The sequence below is a fragment of the Schistocerca piceifrons genome, chromosome 2 (genome assembly GCF_021461385.2).
Source record: "Schistocerca piceifrons isolate TAMUIC-IGC-003096 chromosome 2, iqSchPice1.1, whole genome shotgun sequence".
Classification (NCBI taxonomy): Eukaryota; Metazoa; Arthropoda; class Insecta; order Orthoptera; family Acrididae; genus Schistocerca; species Schistocerca piceifrons.
Genome location: NC_060139.1, coordinates 720,447,989 through 720,468,342, shown reverse-complemented (window position 1 = coordinate 720,468,342; position 20,354 = coordinate 720,447,989). Strand labels below are relative to the sequence as shown.

General features: G+C 40.2%; 1 protein-coding gene across 1 annotated transcript in view; it reads right to left on the bottom strand.

The window, feature by feature from the left end:
* Nucleotides 1-20,354, bottom strand: part of LOC124776379 (SWI/SNF-related matrix-associated actin-dependent regulator of chromatin subfamily A-like protein 1) — a 135,695-nt gene that overhangs the window by 59,632 nt on the left and 55,709 nt on the right. Inside the window, exons 5-7 of the mRNA XM_047251343.1 lie at nucleotides 19,855-19,989; nucleotides 14,987-15,164; nucleotides 8,443-8,609 (exon numbers count right to left, since the gene is read on the bottom strand). Of these exons, the coding sequence (XP_047107299.1) occupies nucleotides 8,443-8,609; nucleotides 14,987-15,164; nucleotides 19,855-19,989 (480 nt within the window). The remainder of the gene's footprint in view (nucleotides 1-8,442; nucleotides 8,610-14,986; nucleotides 15,165-19,854; nucleotides 19,990-20,354) is intronic.

Here is a 20,354-nt window from a genome sequence, read left to right as displayed (position 1 = left end):
ACTCCTGGATGTCTTGGTCAGAAAGAAAGCCAATGGTGCACACTGGGACAAAGTCTCTAGTGCAAATCAACTCACACAGAGCTGTATTTGCGGGCCACAAGTTGTCATCACCCTGCACAATGCGATAGTGTTTTACGTTCTCAAGTGCATAGAGCACTTGCAGTCTGAGATGCCAACAGTCTACCTGGTGAGCTACAATACCTAAGAATGATATTCCAACAGAATGGCTATTCTGACAGACAGATACACCACGCATTGCATTCTAAGCAAATTCAAAGCAGGGATGTAAACGAAGATGCGGAGACACCCATTGCAATGGTGTCCTTGCCCTTTTTTGGCAGCATATCCTCAAGAATAGAGAGAATCCTCAAAAGGCATGACATCAATTGTGTTTTTCAGCCACCAGCAAAATTGAGGAATTTATTGTGCTTTGTCTAAAATGGCTTAGGCCTTAGGAAACATGGCATGTGTACGATCCCATGGCAATGTGGATAAATCTTATATGGAACTACATGCTGAGTCATGAAAGAATGTTGTGTCGAACACCATAATACATGCCTGGGGAAAACTGAAAAATCAGTGATAGCAAAGAATTTGCCGAACATGAGGCACTATGTTTTCTGAAAAGACTGAAATTTTATCCCCAGCACCATATTTCTGGGACTGTGTTGTAAAGGAAACTGTAAATATCCACAGAGCAGACAATATTAACAATACAAGAGGGATGCAGGGTTTCAATTAAGTGCCACCTGGATCCAGCATTGGCAGCCATTACATCAAAAAAAGGGAAAACAATAACTTCTGTTTCGTGATTTGACACAATGCACTGCTGAGATTTAATTCGGCTTTTAACTACAGGAGTGTCGGCAGCATAGTCGTTGCCCACAGTGCCCTAGTGGCTCCAATCAGGAGGCACTAGGGGCACTGCTTTCCTTTAACTGTAAGCATTTTCCCACACATGCATATTACCTGCTCCTGGCATCATAAATTTCACCACCATTGTGCGCTTCTCATCAGTCACATCCTGCAGCAATGACAGCAGCAACTACCACCATCCAAGGATGTCTAGCAGTTGCATCGATGAAATATTATGCGATTTACAGAATACGATCTGGCAGCCAACACGAGAAGTGTATTTGCAACAGATCCATAGGGAAAGCCTGAAAAGTCTAATGTTGTTGATGTTTTCATGATTGTGAAGGGCACTTATGATAAGATTGTGTCCAGTCAATGAGCAGCAGCCAAAGATTAAGTACACACTGGAAGTTGAAGTGGATAGGAAATTGAGTTTTCTGGATCATCTTACTATGAAAAGTGATGAGAGTCTTGGCTTCTCTATTTTTCGGAAGCTAACCCACTCTAATGCTATACTATGCACTGATTCCACTCATCCCATTACACGTAAGGTAGCCTACATTCGTAGTATGGTAGCACGACTGTCGAGTTTGCCTCTAAATGAGGACCAAGTTAATAAAAGAGTTAAATATTTTGAAGCAGGTTGTGGTGACTAATGGCTGTAAGCAATTGCTGGTTTCCGTTTTGTGCAGAAAGGACAGGCAGATGAAACCACCGTGGACAGATCATACAAAAAAGTACGTAATGTTGCAATATAGGGGACTCCTTCCCAAAAAGATTTAGGATAGGATACCGTACAAGTGGGCAACTAAGGTATAAGTTGAAACATAGGCTCAGCAATTGTGGTGGGGGTCAGGGGGATGGTAAATATAATTCATCAGGCATATGTAAGTTACAATGCAGATCCTGCAAATCATTTTATATTGGACAAATGGGCAGAAGGTTTGTCATCTGTTTTAAAGAACATGTGGGCTCCTCTAATAGGATTGTGTTCGGAAAGCATTTAAAAAATGGTCACCGGGTTGGTATTAAAAATAACACATTTGATGATTTTGCAGCATGCATCAAAAGATATGCAGTTGGATATTTTGGAGGAACTTGAGATCTTGAAGAGCAAAATAAAGGAGCTGGATAAAATTCTGAACAACCAAGCCAATTTTCGGTTTAGCAAGTTCTTTGCTCTGTTTCAAAATGATGTATAGGTCATGTTCCCTTCCCTTACCACCAACCCTTGATCACAAGCTCCTGTACACCTGGTCCTCCCTCTCCTCAATTCCTCCCCCCCCCCCCCCCTCTCCTCCTCAGCTCTCCTTTTCTAATCTTCTCATAGTTACATTTTGTTCCCCAGGTTGATTGTCATGCACTGAGTTCAGTTTCTGTTCCGTTGCTGATATACTGAGGAGTATAACATTTTGATCTCTGGATGCACTATTGTCTGTGGTGCCTATATGATGCTGCTGGTTGGATACGGTTTCTGTTTTTGTTGAACTTTTACTCTGTATATGCGGTATGATGTGTGTTGTAGATTATGAAGCTCTGTTTACTGGTTGATTATGTGGTCTTCCTAAATTATTAAAAAAATATTGTTTCTGTTCCTTTTTGTTAGCATATACTATCTATCGGATACTTCTGAGTAACATATGATGTATGCTTTCTCTATTGAATCTGTTAGTCTATAGTAGTTCTTATTTATTTGATTACAAAAATGGCAAACAGTCATTTCCAGTCCAATTTCAGTACGTCTGTTTTTCTGCTACTGATAATACATCATTTCCATTCTTGCCATGTTGTCCATTTGATTTCATCTTCATGCTTCTCCACCCCTCCCCCCCTTCCTCCAACCCATTTCCTCACCTTCCATCCCCCCCCCCCCCCCCATTTATCTCTTATTGCCCTTCCCGTCCCTCTACAGCCCCACTCCCACCCTATATGCCTACGAGTGTGTTTATGCTATGTCTTCTCCCAGGAGGGCAAGTACATTTTTGGCGTTTTGTGGAAGACAACTTCATAGTTTTAATGTGTGTTTTTACCTAGAACATGTCAGAAACAACAGTTTTATCTTGATATATTTTGCAACATTTGTTAATGTAAAGTTTTTATGTTTGTAAAGGGTTGGAAGTGAAGAAGAATTTTTTAATGCCTTATTGATATTTTTTTAAAATACTAATGTTGTGGTTCACATTTACTGATCTTTATGCGCCAACTAGTCATACAACTTTGTTAAATGCATTGTATGTGGTGCTGCTATATTTTAATGTAGAGTGATTTTAAGTAACTGTTTTTGATAAAAATTTTAAAAGTATTAATTTTATTGTTGACTTCTACTGTTATTGTATTAAATGTCGTACATAAAAACAAGGATGAGGTGACTTACCGAACGAAAGCGCTGGCAGGTCAATAGACACACAAAACAAACACAAACATACACACAAAATTCAAGCTTTCGTGATCTACCAACTGACCTGCCTACACAGTGACGCATTATATGTGGGAATGACCAGCAACAAACTGTCCATTCGCGTGAATGGACACAGGCAGACAGTGTTTGTTGGTAATGAGGATCACCCTGTGGCTAAACATGCCTTGGTGCACGGCCAGCACATGTTGGCACAGTGTTACACCGTCCGGGTTATCTGGATACTTCCCACTAACACCAACCTATCCGAACTCCGGAGATGGGAACTTGCTCTTCAATATATCCTCTCTTCCCTTTATCCACCAGGCCTCAATCTCCGCTAATTTCAAGTTGCCGCCACTCATACCTCACCTGTCATTCAACAACATCTTTGCCTCTGCACTTCTGCCTCGACTGACATCTCTGCCCAAACTCTTTGTCTTTAAATATGTCTGCTTGTGTCTGTATATGTGTGGACGGATATGTGTGTGTGTGTGTGTGTGTGTGTGTGTGTGTGTGTGTGTGTGTGTGTATACCCGTCCTTTTTTCCCCCTAAGGTAAGTCTTTCCGCTCCCGGGATTGGAATGACTCCTTACCCTCTCCCTTAAAACCCACATCCTTTCGTCTTTCCCTCTCCTTCCCTCTTTCCTGATGAGGCAACAGTTTGTTGCGAAAGCTTGAATTTTGTGTGTATGTTTGTGTTTGTTTGTGTGTCTGTCGACCTGCCAGCACTTTCATTTGGTAAGTCACATCATCTTTGTTTTTAGATATATTTTTCCTACGTGGAATGTTTCCCTCTATTATAATCATATCATTAATTTGAACCCAACAATTACGTTTGTTATTGTTGCTGTTGCATTTCGAAATCCTTCCTGTCATCTTATTTTCTCTTTCTGTTTTTACCAGTAGTCTCACTTTGTATTCACCTTCCTCTTTTTACTGTAATACAATTTTATCCCGCCTATATATACTCAATAATACGTAACCCAGTTCCAAACCATAACCAAAAAAATTTTTATTTTCCGCTTTCAACACTACCGCTGCTATAAAATCCACCGTTTCTAGTTCAATAACAGCTGCTTTCACATATTAAACAACCATTTTGGCTAGTTCTAATAACTTTCACTTTATTTCCACTTCCGTTTTTCGCACATCACTGATCATTTTTAGCCGCTCCCCACAGGTTTTAACGTCATTATTTCTTCGTCAGACAATTGTTAGCCCCATTTTCGTAATCTTTCACCACAACACCACTCCTTTTAATACATTTACATGTTTTTTTCGAAATTTTCCCGAATTTCTCCGTCCTTTAACGTGTTTTAGCGGCAACACACCCACCTAACCTTTATGCACATCGCTGTCTACCAACCCAAGTTCACCACATGATCAACTTAACCAACACTTTTTCGCCTTTTTTCATACCAGATCTCCAGTTACTTTCTAGTTCACCCTTATCTCTCCCCATATTTTTATCTTTCATTTTCATTTCAACCTCATGTTACACTTTCCACCTTCTAATACCATGTCACCCTCACAACACCCCCACAACGACCCCATTAAGTTTTATTTACATTCCCTCCGCAAACATGCCTTCACCCTAGCCAGATTACGCTCGCATATTTTATTTTCTCAGGCTTGTCTGACATTTGGCATAAGCCCCAAAGGCCTCACACTTAAAGTTCCCATCTCTGGCTGCAACCCTTCTTTCCATCAGTTCCAAACTGAACAATCCATTGCCCTCACCCACTTAATCCTTCACCTACACATCAACTCAGCCAATGAACACACCCGTCAACTCCTATCCTTAATAAAAGTCCTCAATCTTTCCTCTCCCACATCGACACCGGCTATTCAGAGCATCCTCCTACAGTCCAACTGCAAATTAGAACAGCATGCCACCCTTCACCTTAAAAAACTATCCAATCTCCTGGTTTCCCACCTTCGGAAAGGCACCTCACTCACCCTTCACAACCTTTCCAGCAAACCTCAACCACCTCTCATTGCACACAAACCCAGTCTCTCCCATTTACTCAGTCTCCCACTTCCAGCTCCACTCCCACCAAAACCTCAAAATTCCAATCAACACAATCTGGTACCACAACACCCTAATTCAGTAGTTAACCTTTCCTCCAAACCTCTCTCCCAATCCGAAACCTCTGACCTATCCAAAGGCCTCACCTTCAGCCCCACTCCCAGATTCAACCAAACAGCACTCGTCAAAGATTTACTGTCCTACACTCGTACTCTCTGCTGGAAGTATCACTTTGCCACCAAGAAAAATGATCCTAAACCTACCCCTAATGATCCAACTCCCCAAGACACTATCCAAATTGAACCCTGCCTGGAACAGTTCCGTCCCCCGTCACAGCGGGACCCACCTCCTCTTCCTTAAAATCACCCTCTCCAAACCTTCCAGGAATTTCTGACTTCCAGCCTTGCCTCTCAATCCTTCTTAAAAAACCTTAATCCTACTCCCAACATCACCACTGCTGAAGCCCAGGCTATCCGTGATCTGAAGGCTGACCGGTCCATCGTCATTCTTCCGGCGGACAAGGGTTCCACGACCGTGGTACTTGATCGTCGGGAGTATGTGGCTGAGGGACTGCGTCAGCTTTCCGACAACACCACATACAAAGTTTGCCAAGGTAATCCCATTCCTAATGTCCAGGCGGAGCTTCAAGGAATCCTCAGAACCTTAGGCCCCTACAAAACCTTTCACCTGACTCCATCAACCTCCTGACCCCACCAACACCCCGCACCCCTACCTTCTACCTTCTTCCTAAAATTCACAAACCCAATCATCCCGGCCGCCCCATTGTAGCTGGTCACCAAGCCCCCACAGAACGTATCTCTGCCTACGTAGATCAACACCTTCAACCCATTACATGCAGTCTCCCATCCATCATCAAAGACACCAACCACTTTCTCAAACGCCTGGAATCCTTACCCAATCCGTTACCCCCAGAAACCATCCTTATAACCATTGATGCCACTTCCTTATACACAAATATACCGCACGTCCAGGGCCTTGCTGCGATGGAGTACTTCCTTTCACGCCGATCACCTGCCACCCTACCTAAAACCTCTTTCCTCATTACCTTCGCCAGCTTCATCCTGACCCACAACTTCTTCACTTTTGAAGGCCAGACATACCAACAATTAAAGGGAACAGCCATGGGTACCAGGATGGGCCCTTCGTACGCCAACCTATTCATGGGTTGGGTAGAGGAAGCCTTCTTGGTTACCCAGGCCTGCCAACCCAAAGTTTGGTACAGATTTATTGATGACATCTTCATGATCTGGACTCACAGTGAAGAAGAACTCCAGAATTTCCTCTCCAACCTCAACTCCTTTGGTTCCATCAGATTCACCTGGACCTACTCCAAATCCCATGCCACGTTCCTTGATGTTGACCTCCACCTGTCCAATGGCCAGCTTCACACGTCCGTCCACATCAAACCCACCAACAAGCAACAGTACCTCCATTACGACAGCTGCCACCCATTCCACATCAAACGGTCCCTTCCCTACAGCCTAGGTCTTCGTGGCAAACGAATCTGCTCCAGTCCGGAATCCCTGAAGCATTACACCAACAACCTGACAACAGCTTTCGCATCCCGCAACTACCCTCTCGACCTGGTACAGAAGCAAATAACCAGAGCCACTTCCTCATCCTCTCAAACCCAGAACCTCCCACAGAAGAACCACAAAAGTGCCTCACTTGTGACAGGATACTTTCCGGGACTGGGTCAGATTCTGAATGTGGCTCTCCAGCAGGGATACGACTTCCTCAAATCTGCCCTGAAATGAGATCCATCCTTCATGAAATCCTCCCCACTCCACCAAGAGTGTCTTTCCGCCGTCCACCTAACCTTCGTAACCTCTTAGTTCATCCCTATGAAATCCCCAAACCACCTTCCCTACCCTCTGGCTCCTACCCTTGTAATCGCCCCCGGTGTAAAACCTGTCCCATGCACCCTCCCACCACCACCTACTCCAGTCCTGTAACCCAGAAGGTGTACACAGAGCCACGTGTGAAAGCACCCACGTGATCTACCAACTGACCTGCCTACACTGTGACGCATTCTATGTGGGAATGACCAGCAACAAACTGTCCATTCGCATGAATGGACACAGGCAGACAGTGTTTGTTGGTAATGAGGATCACCCTGTGGCTAAACATGCCTTGGTGCACGGCCAGCACATCTTGGCACAGTGTTACACCGTCCGGGTTATCTGGATACTTCCCACTAACACCAACCTATCCGAACTCCGGAGATGGGAACTTGCTCTTCAATATATCCTCTCTTCCCATTATCCACCAGGCCTCAATCTCCGCTAATTTCAAGTTGCCGCCACTCATACCTCACCCGTCATTCAACAACATCTTTGCCTCTGCACTTCTGCCTCGACTAACATCTCTGTCCAAACTCTTTGTCTTTAAATATGTCTGCTTGTGTCTGTATATGTGTGGATGGATATGTGTGTGTGTGCGAGTGTATACCCGTCCTTTCTTCCCCCTAAGGTTAGTCTTTCCACTCCCGGGATTGGAATGACTCCTTACCCTCTCCCTTAAAACCCACATCCTTTCGTCTTTCCCTCTCCTTCCCTCTTTCCTGATGAGGCAACAGTTTGTTGCGAAAGCTTGATATATATATATATATATATATATATATATATATATATATATATATATATATATCAACAGTTTGTTGTGTCTATAGACATGCCAGCGCTTTTGTTCGGTAAGTCACCTCATCTTTGGTTTTTTATATATATATATATATATATATATATATATATATATATATATATATATATATATATATATATATATCAATGTAATATGTATGCGTCTGTTTGTGTTTCTATCGACCTGCCAGCGCTTTCGTATGGTAAGTCACATCATCTTTGTTTTATTTTCTGTATTTTAGGCATGCGCTTAAAAATTAAGTAATACCAGTATTGTACGTGAGTGTAAATCTGGTTTTCTGTCCTGTAGGATGATCTGAAAATGGGTCCAGACCCGAAACTAGTTATCAAGTAAATAAAAAAAGTGAAATTTGGAACTCTGTCTGGCTTTTAATTGTACTGATTAACAGAAGTTTCTGAGCTGCAATTTTTCCATCATGCTGGAAGTTCATAAAAATAACAAGGGTTGCAATTATCAAAAGACACTGTAGCATATCTACCTTGGGAATGCGTTATGTTCAATGGCAGCAATCTGGGTGTATAGCTCACATGGTCGGGAAAGTGCCGGAGTTCCACTTAGCAGCACTACTCTTCTACACCCCCTAGCTACAAATAATGCTGCCTTTGTTCTAGCTGTTTTTATGTTCTTCAAAAAATGTGATTCATCCTAAGAGGTGGAAAATAAAATGCATAATTAGTGAAAAAAAAACATAGATACGTTTCTCTCTCTCTCTCTCTCTCTCTCTCTCTCTCTCTCTAAGTATCATGCATTCAGAAATCTATGTAATTCTGTTACTGGAGGAAAGCAGGAAACAAAATAGATGGTAACACACAGGGATGCATACTTCTACTCATGGGAAGCTGCATAAAGAGAGATTCATCACAAATAAGGAACCATGCAACTGGAAAGAAACTAACTCTCATTACTTAAAACTGGATACAAAGTTTAAATATTACTGATTGGTAGTATTTTATATTTATACTTAGTTATCACTTTCTTCTCACTACATTAATTGCTTAAAAATTAAATCTCACTTGATACATGTACTTGTTTAAATTCATTCTATTAAGAAACTTTAACATCTTTTATTAAGCCAGATTATTTCCTTACTTCCTTTCTCTCTGGCCTGTGATCATGAATCTCCATTTCTTTCAGCTTGGCACTGTTTTCTTAAAGACTATTGCCAGCTGATGTTATAGTTCAATTCTTTTATCTTGGCGGCTCGCGCATGCCCGCCCAGACGCGGGAGATTGCTGCGTTGCCAGTTGCACACGACGCACGCGCCAATAGAAGCAGCGTCATAGTATAGCATAGTTCGCAAGCTTACGTTTAGGGGGGAGCGCGCAGTTGATGAAGTAAAGCCACCACGGCCGCATTAACCCTTTCGCTGCTACAAAGACGTGCTCCCTGCATTCCGCGCTGTGCGCGATTTTGTCACTGCACTGCTCGCCTGTGCAGACACATCGTGTTCCGACTGCTTTGACACTCTTATCAATCGATTCCACAAAAACTATTTGGGCCAAAAACCACTGCACGAAATTTTGGAGAGTTTGCAGAGGTAGAAGTCCATAGCGTACACTTTCCGTATGCTCGATTTTAGTTGCCACAATGTTGAGAATGAAATGTGGACAAGATACCCAAATTTCATATAAAATTTACTGTATAACAATATCTCATTTAATAAGTACGACATAGGTGTTGTATGTAGTATTGAGAAATATTCCGTCTTTCGCGACTGTAATAAAAGTATTATTTACACTGGACACGTTTGGATTTATTTTAAAGTACTTCAATCAAGGAAAGGTATGGCACATACACAATGGTACTCATGTTCTCTTTCTTGTTTTTGTTCCACAGTCGCAATTTTACCAATGGTACTGCAAAATATTCCTCTTCTGCAACTGTAATAAGGGGCTTATTTAGACCAGACGCGTTTCTCTCTTTTGAAGCATCTTCAGTGGACAGTATTTTGTCTCCTCCATTGCCAAGTCACCTTTTGTAGTTTTGTGCTGCGGTACCACAATATTCAACGTTTGTGTTGGCAGATCAGTGTTTTAGCAAATAAATGATGTTTGTGTGCGCCACACACAAAAATTATATTTGACATAGCTCAGAACACTTCACTGATAGACGGTATATTCAAGTCCTAATGTTTTTGTAAGTCCACAGTTTTGTTTAATGTATTTTGTCTACTTCCTTTTGATTGATTGAAGTGCTTTAAAATAAAGCCAAACGTGCTAGGTGTAAATAAAACTTTTGTTACAGTCGCGAAAGACAGAATATTTCTCAATATTACATATGACACCTATGTGGTACTTAAATGAGCTATTGTTATACAGTAAATTTTATATGAAATTTAGGTATCTTGTCCACATTTAGTTCTCAACATTGTGGCAACTAAAATCGACCATTCGGAAAGTATACTCTATGGACTTCTACCTCTGCAAACTCTTCAAAATTTCGTGCAATGGTTTACTAGATTTAATGCTGCATAATAACTGCGTTGAACATCGAAACACAATTAAGTCATTTATGGGGGGAAGGTATCAGTCAAGAAGATGTGTAAACATCAAATTTTTGGGCCAAATAGTTTTTGTGAAATCGAATGATAAGTGTGTCAAAGCAGTGGGAACACCATGTGTCTGCACAGGCGAGCAGTGCAGTGATGACAAAATCGCGCACAGCACGGAATGCGGCGAGCACGTGTCTGCAGCAGCGAAAGGGTTAATGAAGAGAGAAAGCACTAGAAATTTAAAAAAATTGCATTCAAACGAGTAAAATTCGCGAAGTAAGGCACTTCGATATTATTTTTAAATAATGAAAATATTAAGCACCACACAAGGTTTGAACTCATAACCTTCCGCGCAGCAGCCCGACACCTTATCCGTTACGCTAACGCACCACGTCTGACAACATAACGCCATTAGGACTATAACACGGCGTGCAAAATACTGACAAACACTGTTGGTGTGACTATGAATTACTCACGCTTCGTCGAAATACAATAGGAAATAAACAATTACCGCTGTTCTTTATTGCGAAAAAGTGGTTCGTGAGTGTGATACAAACACCTTTCCTTGCTGTTGCCTGAATTAGGAGTCTTATTGCTTGTTTGGTTTAATTAATTAATAGAATATGAAGCAATTGGTATAAAGAATGCTTTCTCCAAACTTTCTATAAAATAATGTCTGCTATCAAGACATTGCTTTTGTTCTATTACTTTATTTATGACTGAACGTTTCTAAAACTGAAGATACTCGTCCATGCTCTACACTTCAGTCGAGATGTGGCAACGTCGTCGTCTGTTCATTGGCTGACTGTGTTTTGTGACGTCAGATGCGCAGAACGAACCTAAACTTGGCAGCCAACATAAATGACGCGCACTTTAGTGTATCAGTTTACTGACCACTGGTTTAATTCAACTGCTATAACTAAAAGCATCAATAGCAACAATTTTTAACCGAAACAGCACAAGAGGTGTGTGAATTAGCTGTCTCTAAGAGCACTCTTCATTAATAACAATGAATGAACTGGTACAATGTTAAGATACTGGTATCACTTTTGGGAGTTGTGGAATTCATATACCAGCCAGGTGTTCCTGATTTATATTTTCCAAAATCACATAATCTGAATGCCAGTAGAGTTCCTTAAAAGGAAGGGGATATGGTGGATTTCTTCCCCATCACTGACCAGCTGAGCTGCAGCTTGGTCTCTGACAAACCTGACATTGATGCAGGTGCAAAACTTGTGGCATTATAAGCAGCTGGCTTGCAGGATGGCAGACACTGGCACGTATTTAACAGTGCGGATAACCAGTCAAGGTGGGGGGGGATAAGTGAGTAACCAGGCCAGGCTGGGTTTGGAATGCAAGGCATCCAAATGCCTAGGAGACCAGATTACAGCTTTTCCCTGAGACAATTGTGTGCATACTGACAAAGGAGGATTAGACAATGTCAGCTGCAATGGATGAAACTTACGATGAAATGTATATATTTTCAATGTAATTACACTACACACCCACACACAGCATAGAAAAACCACGTACACCAGAAAAATTCCAGCGATGAGATTAGCTCATTGCAGAGTCAAGTACAACTCCAGAATGAATATTGGTTTTAATTATGACAGATTATAAAATCAGTACCAATTAAACCAGTGAGGCAATTATAAGCATATGCTGCATCATATGGAAGCTGATGATCTCACTAAACACCACAACAAGCTACATTTCAAATCAGGCTATGGACGAGTTTATTACAAATTTATATACAAATGTGCCAATGCAACTAATCCTCCACTGTAACACGTAATATAAAGGCAGCATGAGTTTCCCAGATCTTTACCTAGTATTCCTAGTGGATGAGTAACCAAAATTTAATGTTTCATAAACATTTATAATTTCCCATAAGTTTTGTGGAGTTGCAAAACTGGATGCAGACAAGCATTCTGAACTTTGTCATAACTTTGATACTGAGCTGATATTTCAATGAAATGTTGCAAAATGACCACAATAATGTTGTTTTATAGTATCATGTATGTATTTGTAATTAGATTTACATTTAAATTGTGGTCATTATTTAAGTAACTAATTTGGATTCAGTAATGTGTCTTATTTTTATAAGATAATTGAAGTGCAAGCACTTGGAAATGCAGCTTCTTTTGTTTGTGGTTTATTGTTGGTATTGATGAGTGTGTTTTGGTAAAAATACTATACAGCTGAGCATCCACATGCGAGTTAAATACTTTAATATTTGAGTGGACTCTAGGTTATCATGGGGCTTACATTATTTGACAGTGTTTTACGGTGATCGATTTTATGCAACTACACAATCTTTTAATCTTCCTTACAGGATTTGAGGCAGATGTGAACAATTTGCTACAGTTAATACGTAAATTTCTGTCGTTGACAGACTTGATGTTTTTTGACAATGACTATTCAGTACAATGAATGTTAGCTTACATTGCAAGTAATAATGGAAAGAATGTGCTTTCGGACTTCGAATGTTTGCAGGGGCATTCCTGAATTATTGGGTAGTTAAATGAAATTTGCTTGCACTCATTTCTGTATTCAATGGTCTGTTCACATGACGTACTACAAAATTAATTACCGTTTAATTTTTTTATTTAAATATGCAATCCATGTGAGTGCATTATTGTCATTTGCGTGAACTTTGTTTAAATAAAGATTTAATAAATATTTATTTGGTTGAAAATGTAACATTCTGGTTTCATCAACATATACTAATCCTACGGGTTTTACCCAGTCACTGTGCTTATTTATTTCTATTTTTTGATAATTCACTTAAATGCTAGAAAGTGTTTCAAGTTTTGTGTTAAAATGTATGGAATTTAAAGCAAAGATACACAACTGACCCCTCAGATTAGTACAAATCAAGCCAACAGTTTATGGTCATGCATTTCCCATACTGACAGCAACCCATAAAACTGCTGGTGTGCTTTTAACTATTATCAGCATACCTTACAAAATTGCTACAGTTAATAAATTCCCAATTTTAAAATTTTAAGAGAAGAAATTGCAATATTTTTACACTACTTATGGGGCACAAATAAGCAAGCAGCAATATTTTACTCATTCAAACAAAAAAAAAAAAATAACAAATATTATCTAAAATAATCAAAAAAATTTCATTCACTGACATTAGTTATAGCATAATGAATACAATTAATATTTCTTCAGTGTGAGCTGGAAAGGCACGTGTAATGTGTTAGACATCAGCTTCACATCAAAGTATTCACAGACTGTTTGTCTCTAGTATTAACAGTTGTTCCCCCAAGTAAGTAATAGTGTGGTACTAAATGAACATTACAGAAACTAGCAATTACAAAAATAATAATTTCTATAAAATGAAAGTGGGACTATATAAAACAGACTGAATGCACAAAAAAGTACAACTAATACCTGATAAACAAGCACATACCACCCCCAAAATCTTGTTAAAAATAAAATACTTGCAACAGAAATTAAAAATTCCAAAGATAAAATTAACTGAGAGAGAGAGAGAGAGAGAGAGAGAGAGAGAGAGAGAGAGAGAGAGAGAGAGAGAGAGATCCAGACGTAGAGCAATTCAGATAATGTATGGGAAAGCATGGAAATCAATTATGTACAAACAGGATCATGAGCCCAGAGATGCTCAAATGATGTCAAACATGGGCCTATTTCTTGACCCAAAATTAGGTCTAAATGCAAGGTTACTCCTGTGGCTCATTCACTTCCCACTTTAGTTTGCTTACATATATCTGCACACCATAATGTTGGAGCAGCTTTCTCTCTTTGGTTTTCCATTTCCGGTAAAAGATTTCAGACACACTAGTTGGCTGTTTACAGCTGCACTGTGCTTACTTCTTTGACTCAAATTGGTCACAGCCAGAGAGCTAATTACTTACTTGTTAAAGACAATCTGGAATCACATTGTCATCTTTATTCTTGAAAGTGTACCAGTGTTTTGTGCGTTAGCAACATAAATAAAATTTGGCACAGATTGTCCCTATAGAATAAAACTAACTAGGCTGTGTACAATCTGAGATCAAGATACAAAAAATGCATGGCTTTACAGGACATTTAGTAGGCGAGTGTAAAATGTCATGTGACCTCAATGACAGTTTTGGTTAAATTGAAGACAGCTACCATAAAGAGATACTGGCAGAAGTAAAGCTGTGAGTACCGGGCGTGAGTCGTGCATCAGTAGCTCAGATAGTAGAGCACTTGCCCGCGAAAATCAAAGGTGCCGAGTTCGAGTCTCGGTCGGGCACACAGTTTTAATTTGCCAGGAAGTTTCATATCAGCGCACACTCCGCTGCAGAGTGAAAATCTCATTTTACAGCTACCATAATTTGAAAAAAACAATTTCATGTCAAGATATTCTAATGATAACAAAAAATTTTGTGGTTATATGTTGTGACTGTGATAAGACTTCGCTCTTACTCAGCAAGTAGAAATTTGTTCTACCTACTTCAGTATAATTACATGTATGCGTTCCTTTCCTTACAAATAAAACTTTAAATTATGTACCATCAAATCATACCAAAATTACGATTCCAAATCTTGACAGATTAAGGTCTTTGTGATGCCTCGCTAACAGGTCATAAGACAGTATCACAACTCTGGCATCACCAACGTAATCTTTTCCAGTGTTCATTACTTCGACATGGTGAAGTGGTACAGAGGGTAACCAAGACAGAACAGCCTCTAACCACAGATACCTGCAACAATCAATAAATGTGGTCATATCAACTTGTACATGCAATTATAAAATTACAAAGAGACGGGAGACAAAATTTCAGCACTGCTAAAACACAAACGAATGTGGAAACACTAATCCCAGCTTCCAAAACAATTAATTCTTTCCTCTACAATCAGAGTGGCCCACCTGTTGTGAGGATGCGACACAAGGGCATTTTCCTGTCAATCTTCACAACAGGCGTCCTGTCTGCCAGTTTGGAAATTAGGAGACGAGGTACTGGCAGAAGTAAAGCTGTGAGGACGGAGCGTGAGTCGTGCTTGGGTAGCTCAGTTGGTAGAGCACTTGCCCTTCGAAAGGAAAAGGTCCCGAGTTCGAGTCTCGGTCCGGCACACAGTTTTAATCTGCCAGGAAGTTTAATATCAGCGCACACTCCGCTGCAGAGTGAAAATCTCATTCTGGACTAATAAACTCATCAGAAGATCAAAACAAACTGCAAAATGATTTAGAAGAAATATCGGAATGGTGCGAAAAGTGGCAATTGACCCTAAATAACGAAAAGTGTGAGGTCATCCACATGAGTGCTAAAAGGAACTCGTTTAACTTAGGTTACATGATAAACGAGTCTAATCTAAAAGCCATAAATTCAACTAAATACCTAAGTTTTACAATTACAAACAACTTAAATTGGAAGGAACACATAGAAAATGTTGTGGGGAAGGCTAACCAAAGACGGCGTTTTTTTGGCAGGACACTTAGAAATTTAACAGACCTACTAAGGAGACTGCCTACACTACGCTTGTCTGTCCTCTTTTAGAATACTGCTGTGCGGTGTGGGATCCTTACCTGATAGGACTGACGGAGTACATCAAAAAGTTCAAAGAAAGGCAGCACGATTTGTATTATCACGAAATATGGGAGAGAGTATCACAGAAATGGTACAGGATTTGGGCTGGAAATCATTAAAAGAAAGGCGTTTTTCGTTGTGATGGAATCTTCTCACGAAATTCCAGTCACCAACTTTCTCTTCCGAATGCGAAAATATATTTTTGACACCGACCTACATAGGGAGGAACAATCACCACGATAAAATAAGGGAAATCAGAGCTCGTACAGAAAGATATAGGTGTTCATTCTTTCCATGCGCTATACGCGATTGGAATAAGAGAGAATTGTGAAGGTGGTTCAATAAACCCTCTCTGCCAGGCACTTTAATGTGATTTGCAGAGTATCCATGTAGATGTAGATGTAGATGAATTTGTGTTTGTGTCGGGAGAGAGCATAAGAAACTACAGTTGAACTATGTTTGATATTTATAGCACTGAAAGCATGCACACAGTACTTCCTGTTCTTTTTCAGTTTTTTTGAGCTTTAAATAATGATAAACCACAATACACTACATTCAGAAGAGCTCATTATTGAAACTGAAACATGATTCGTGCTGCCTTGTTGCTCGTCACAAGGCAAGCCCATTGCGCATCATATCGCATATTGTATCATCCCAGTGGAACACCAGTTTAACAGTGATAAGTGTCATGTTGTGCAACCTATATTGCTATGCATTGTGTCACGTTTTGTTATCATCTGTGAGAACTGCACCTTAGAATAGTACTGCAATACATGCAATACTCTACAGCACTAGAAATGTAACACCCACTTGCTTATCGAGTCACAACGAAGAATTACTGAAAAATATAATTTAAAAGCAAGATTTCTTGCAGACCTTGCTTTATTGTGGTGATAGAATTGTTTAGAGGACACAGCATTGAGGTTATTTTGGATAATAATTAAGTCTGCCAAGATGTAAGTGTTTAAATGACGAAGTATTAAAAAACTGTCCTCAAGTAAAAAATTAAATATTTTCCTAGAACTTCTTACATGAGAATACACACACACACACACACACACACACACACACACACACACACACACACACACAAGCTTGACATATAATCCATTCTTTAAAAAGGGCTTTGATAATCATTAAACAGCTCAAAGAAAAATATATCAATATTAACACACTACAGCAGTACACATGGCTGTCCGACAACCAAACTATAAGTGGGTGAACCAGCTACACTGCTGCACTACACAGTAACACCTATATTGTAAGAGCTTAGGCTGAAATGAGGAGAACTAACAAAATTTTAAAATGTACACCACACTCATCTAGTCATCAGCTAAAACAGATGGCACATCCTTGATTAAGTTTACTGATGCCAACTTGTCAGAGTATAAAACACACCCAGTTAAAATGTGGTATTCTGAAATGTGTAATCTACAGGCTGCACAAACTGGAGGATTCCCTCTGCAACTGGAAGAACTGCTGCAACCGGACAGTAGGTTTTGGTGAGCACAGCTTATCTTCTGTCACTTCCAGCCATTCTTCCTCTCAATGGTTTATACCCTTCTGGCTCAATAGTGAGGAAATACGAGGGCGGTTCAGAAAGTAACCTCCGATTGGTCACAGTGCGGGTTGTGGGGGGAGTAGCGACGCCATCTGTGCGTTCACGCACTCAACAGGTCAGTCGGCATCAAGCCGTGGTCGAGTGAACGTTGTACCTGCGCTAATTTAGTTTTTGTGGCAGTTTGAAATGTGTGCTGCAATAGAAAACCCCGCCAAATGTGAAGTGCGTGCTGTCATAAGGTTTTTTACAGCCAAAGGATATTCTGCAGCAGCTATTCATCGTGAGCTTTGTGCCGTGTACGGACCAAGAGTTATGAGTGAAGGAGTTGTCCATGAATGGGTACGTTTATTTAAAAGTGGACGAGAAAACGTTCATGATGAAGAGAGGAGTGGTAGACCATCATTGGTGACTGACGAACTCGTTCAGACAGTTCATGCAAAAGTTCGTGAAAATCGACGTTTCTCAATGTCGGAGTTGTCTACTGGTTTTCCACAGATTTCTAAGACTCTCTTGTACGAGATAGTGACAGCAAGATTGGGTTACCGTTAAGTTCTGTGCACGATGGGTGCCCAAAATTCTTACCGACCACCACAAAACTCAAAGAATGGCCTCTGCATTAGACTTTCTGTCACGTTATGAGGACGAAGGAGAACCATTGTTAAACAGAATCGTGACCGGTGACGAAAACTGGATTAAGTACGTGAACCCTGAGACAAAAGAACAATCAAAGATGTGGGCACATTCAAATTCGCCTACCAAACCAAGAAAAGCCTCGCAAGATTTTTCTGCCAGAAAACTGATGGCAACGGTGTTTTGGGATGCCAAAGGGGTGTTGTTGGTTGAATTCATGGAACGTGGTACGACCATTAATCAAGACGTGTACTATGAAACAAAAAAAGTTACGACGGGCTGTACAGAACAAACGCCGTGGTATGCTGACTTCCGGTATCGTTTTTTTGCACGATAACGCCCGTCCTCACTCTGCTCGCAGAACAACGGCCCTTCTTGAGTCCTTCAAGTGGGACGTTATCAACCATCCACCTTACAGCCCAGACGTGGCGCCAAGTGATTATCACCTCTTCATGCATTTGAAGAAATGGCTCGGGTCACAGCGGTTTGATGACGACGAAGAGCTCAAAGATGTGGTCACAGGCTGGCTCCAGGCACAAGCGGGTGATTTTTATGCAGAAGGAATTTCAAAGCTTGTGAAGAAATACGGTAAGTGCCTCAATCGCTATGGAGACTATGTAGAAAAATAGTGCAAAGATGTAGTTGTAAGATGTATATATTAAAATATTTTTATTTAACTTGGTGTATTTTTTAAAATCAACCGGAGGTTACTTTCTGAACGGCCCTCGTAGCTTGCACAGAAATGACAAATCTCTGCAGAGTGTCTCCCCTAACTTCCTTATGTGCTTTCTCACCTTCCTCATTTCCCTGGACAGACATGCCCTAGTACCCAGCAGAAAACTATAACCTTTCTCAATTCATGCAGTTGAATAACACAGTCTGAATTATCTGAATTATTTTCTCCACTGAATAAGATGTGAAATCATCTGGACAATCCTGAGGGACTGAAGAGACGAGAAAATTCTTCCCTCAATCACATCTAATTCTTCAGGACAGTATACAGTTTTGCACTGTAGGTTACGAGTTTATTTTATAAGTGAATCCTAAAAGAAAGGTCAGGAAAAACAGCTGAACTAACAAGAGAGTCAACCTGCTTAGATCCATGAGCCTACACTGAAATGAACTTGTTAAAAGATGATTTAGAAACACAAAATATGGTACATTTTTCAATGGGCATTGCAGAAATTTGCTTCAATCTTGGCATAAAATATTAATATTTGCAACTACAATTTCTAAAAGATAGCTCTTGCAGGAATCTAATAGAGCATCCGATGCTTGAAAATAATAATTAAAAAGTTGTTCCAAGTGAGCAACAGCATGGTGTACATGTGATTGCTGTAGGGAGAATGTCTTGTATACCTCCCACATCATGAGAAGTTGCTACTTGACAAGAAGTGATGGTTCAACAGTGTCAGCACAGAGGCTTGGAATACCATTTGCCAGTTACACGATGCGCAATTTTTTTCAATTACAGGCTTCATGTCCAATGGATATACTTTACATGTCTTCAGTGCAGTATTTTCTTTCCAGAGTCTTCTGTATCATCATGTCGTTGATCATTGCCGATTCCGCGCCGCATTTAGGGCCCATCTCCCACCCCAAGAGCAAGGGGATTGGTACAATTTACTTCACATCTAAAATGACAGATGTAATGTCACATTAAATTAGACATACCTAACTGAAGATGGAGTGACAATTAGAAGAGGCCAGTCAGAATAGTAATAATGAGCTATGCCGAGACCTTGAACAGTCTTTCCAAGTCCCATATCATCTGCTATGAGACATCTGCCTTTTCTTGATATTCCAAAACTGCAACATCACAAAGACAACAAACAGATTATTGTTAGAGTTATTAATAACAATTAAACATTAAAACTTCCTTTTACAAAACAATAAAAAAACATAGTAACGTCTCTTTCATATAATTTATCCCATTATTGGGGGTCAGGTGTATTCATAATTTTGCAAAATTTGCTGTAGGGTGTCTACTGTATTCATAATTTGGCAAAAGTTATTTATTTAACGCTGTGGCCAGATGCCCTTTGTATCACGACAGCCATCAGTTAAGGAGGAGAGTCATGTAAATTTTGTTGTCTCTGTTGTCATATTTTACCATGTATTGTATTTTATGAGGCAGAGATTGGGGATCAGCCCATCATCTACATAAACTGTCT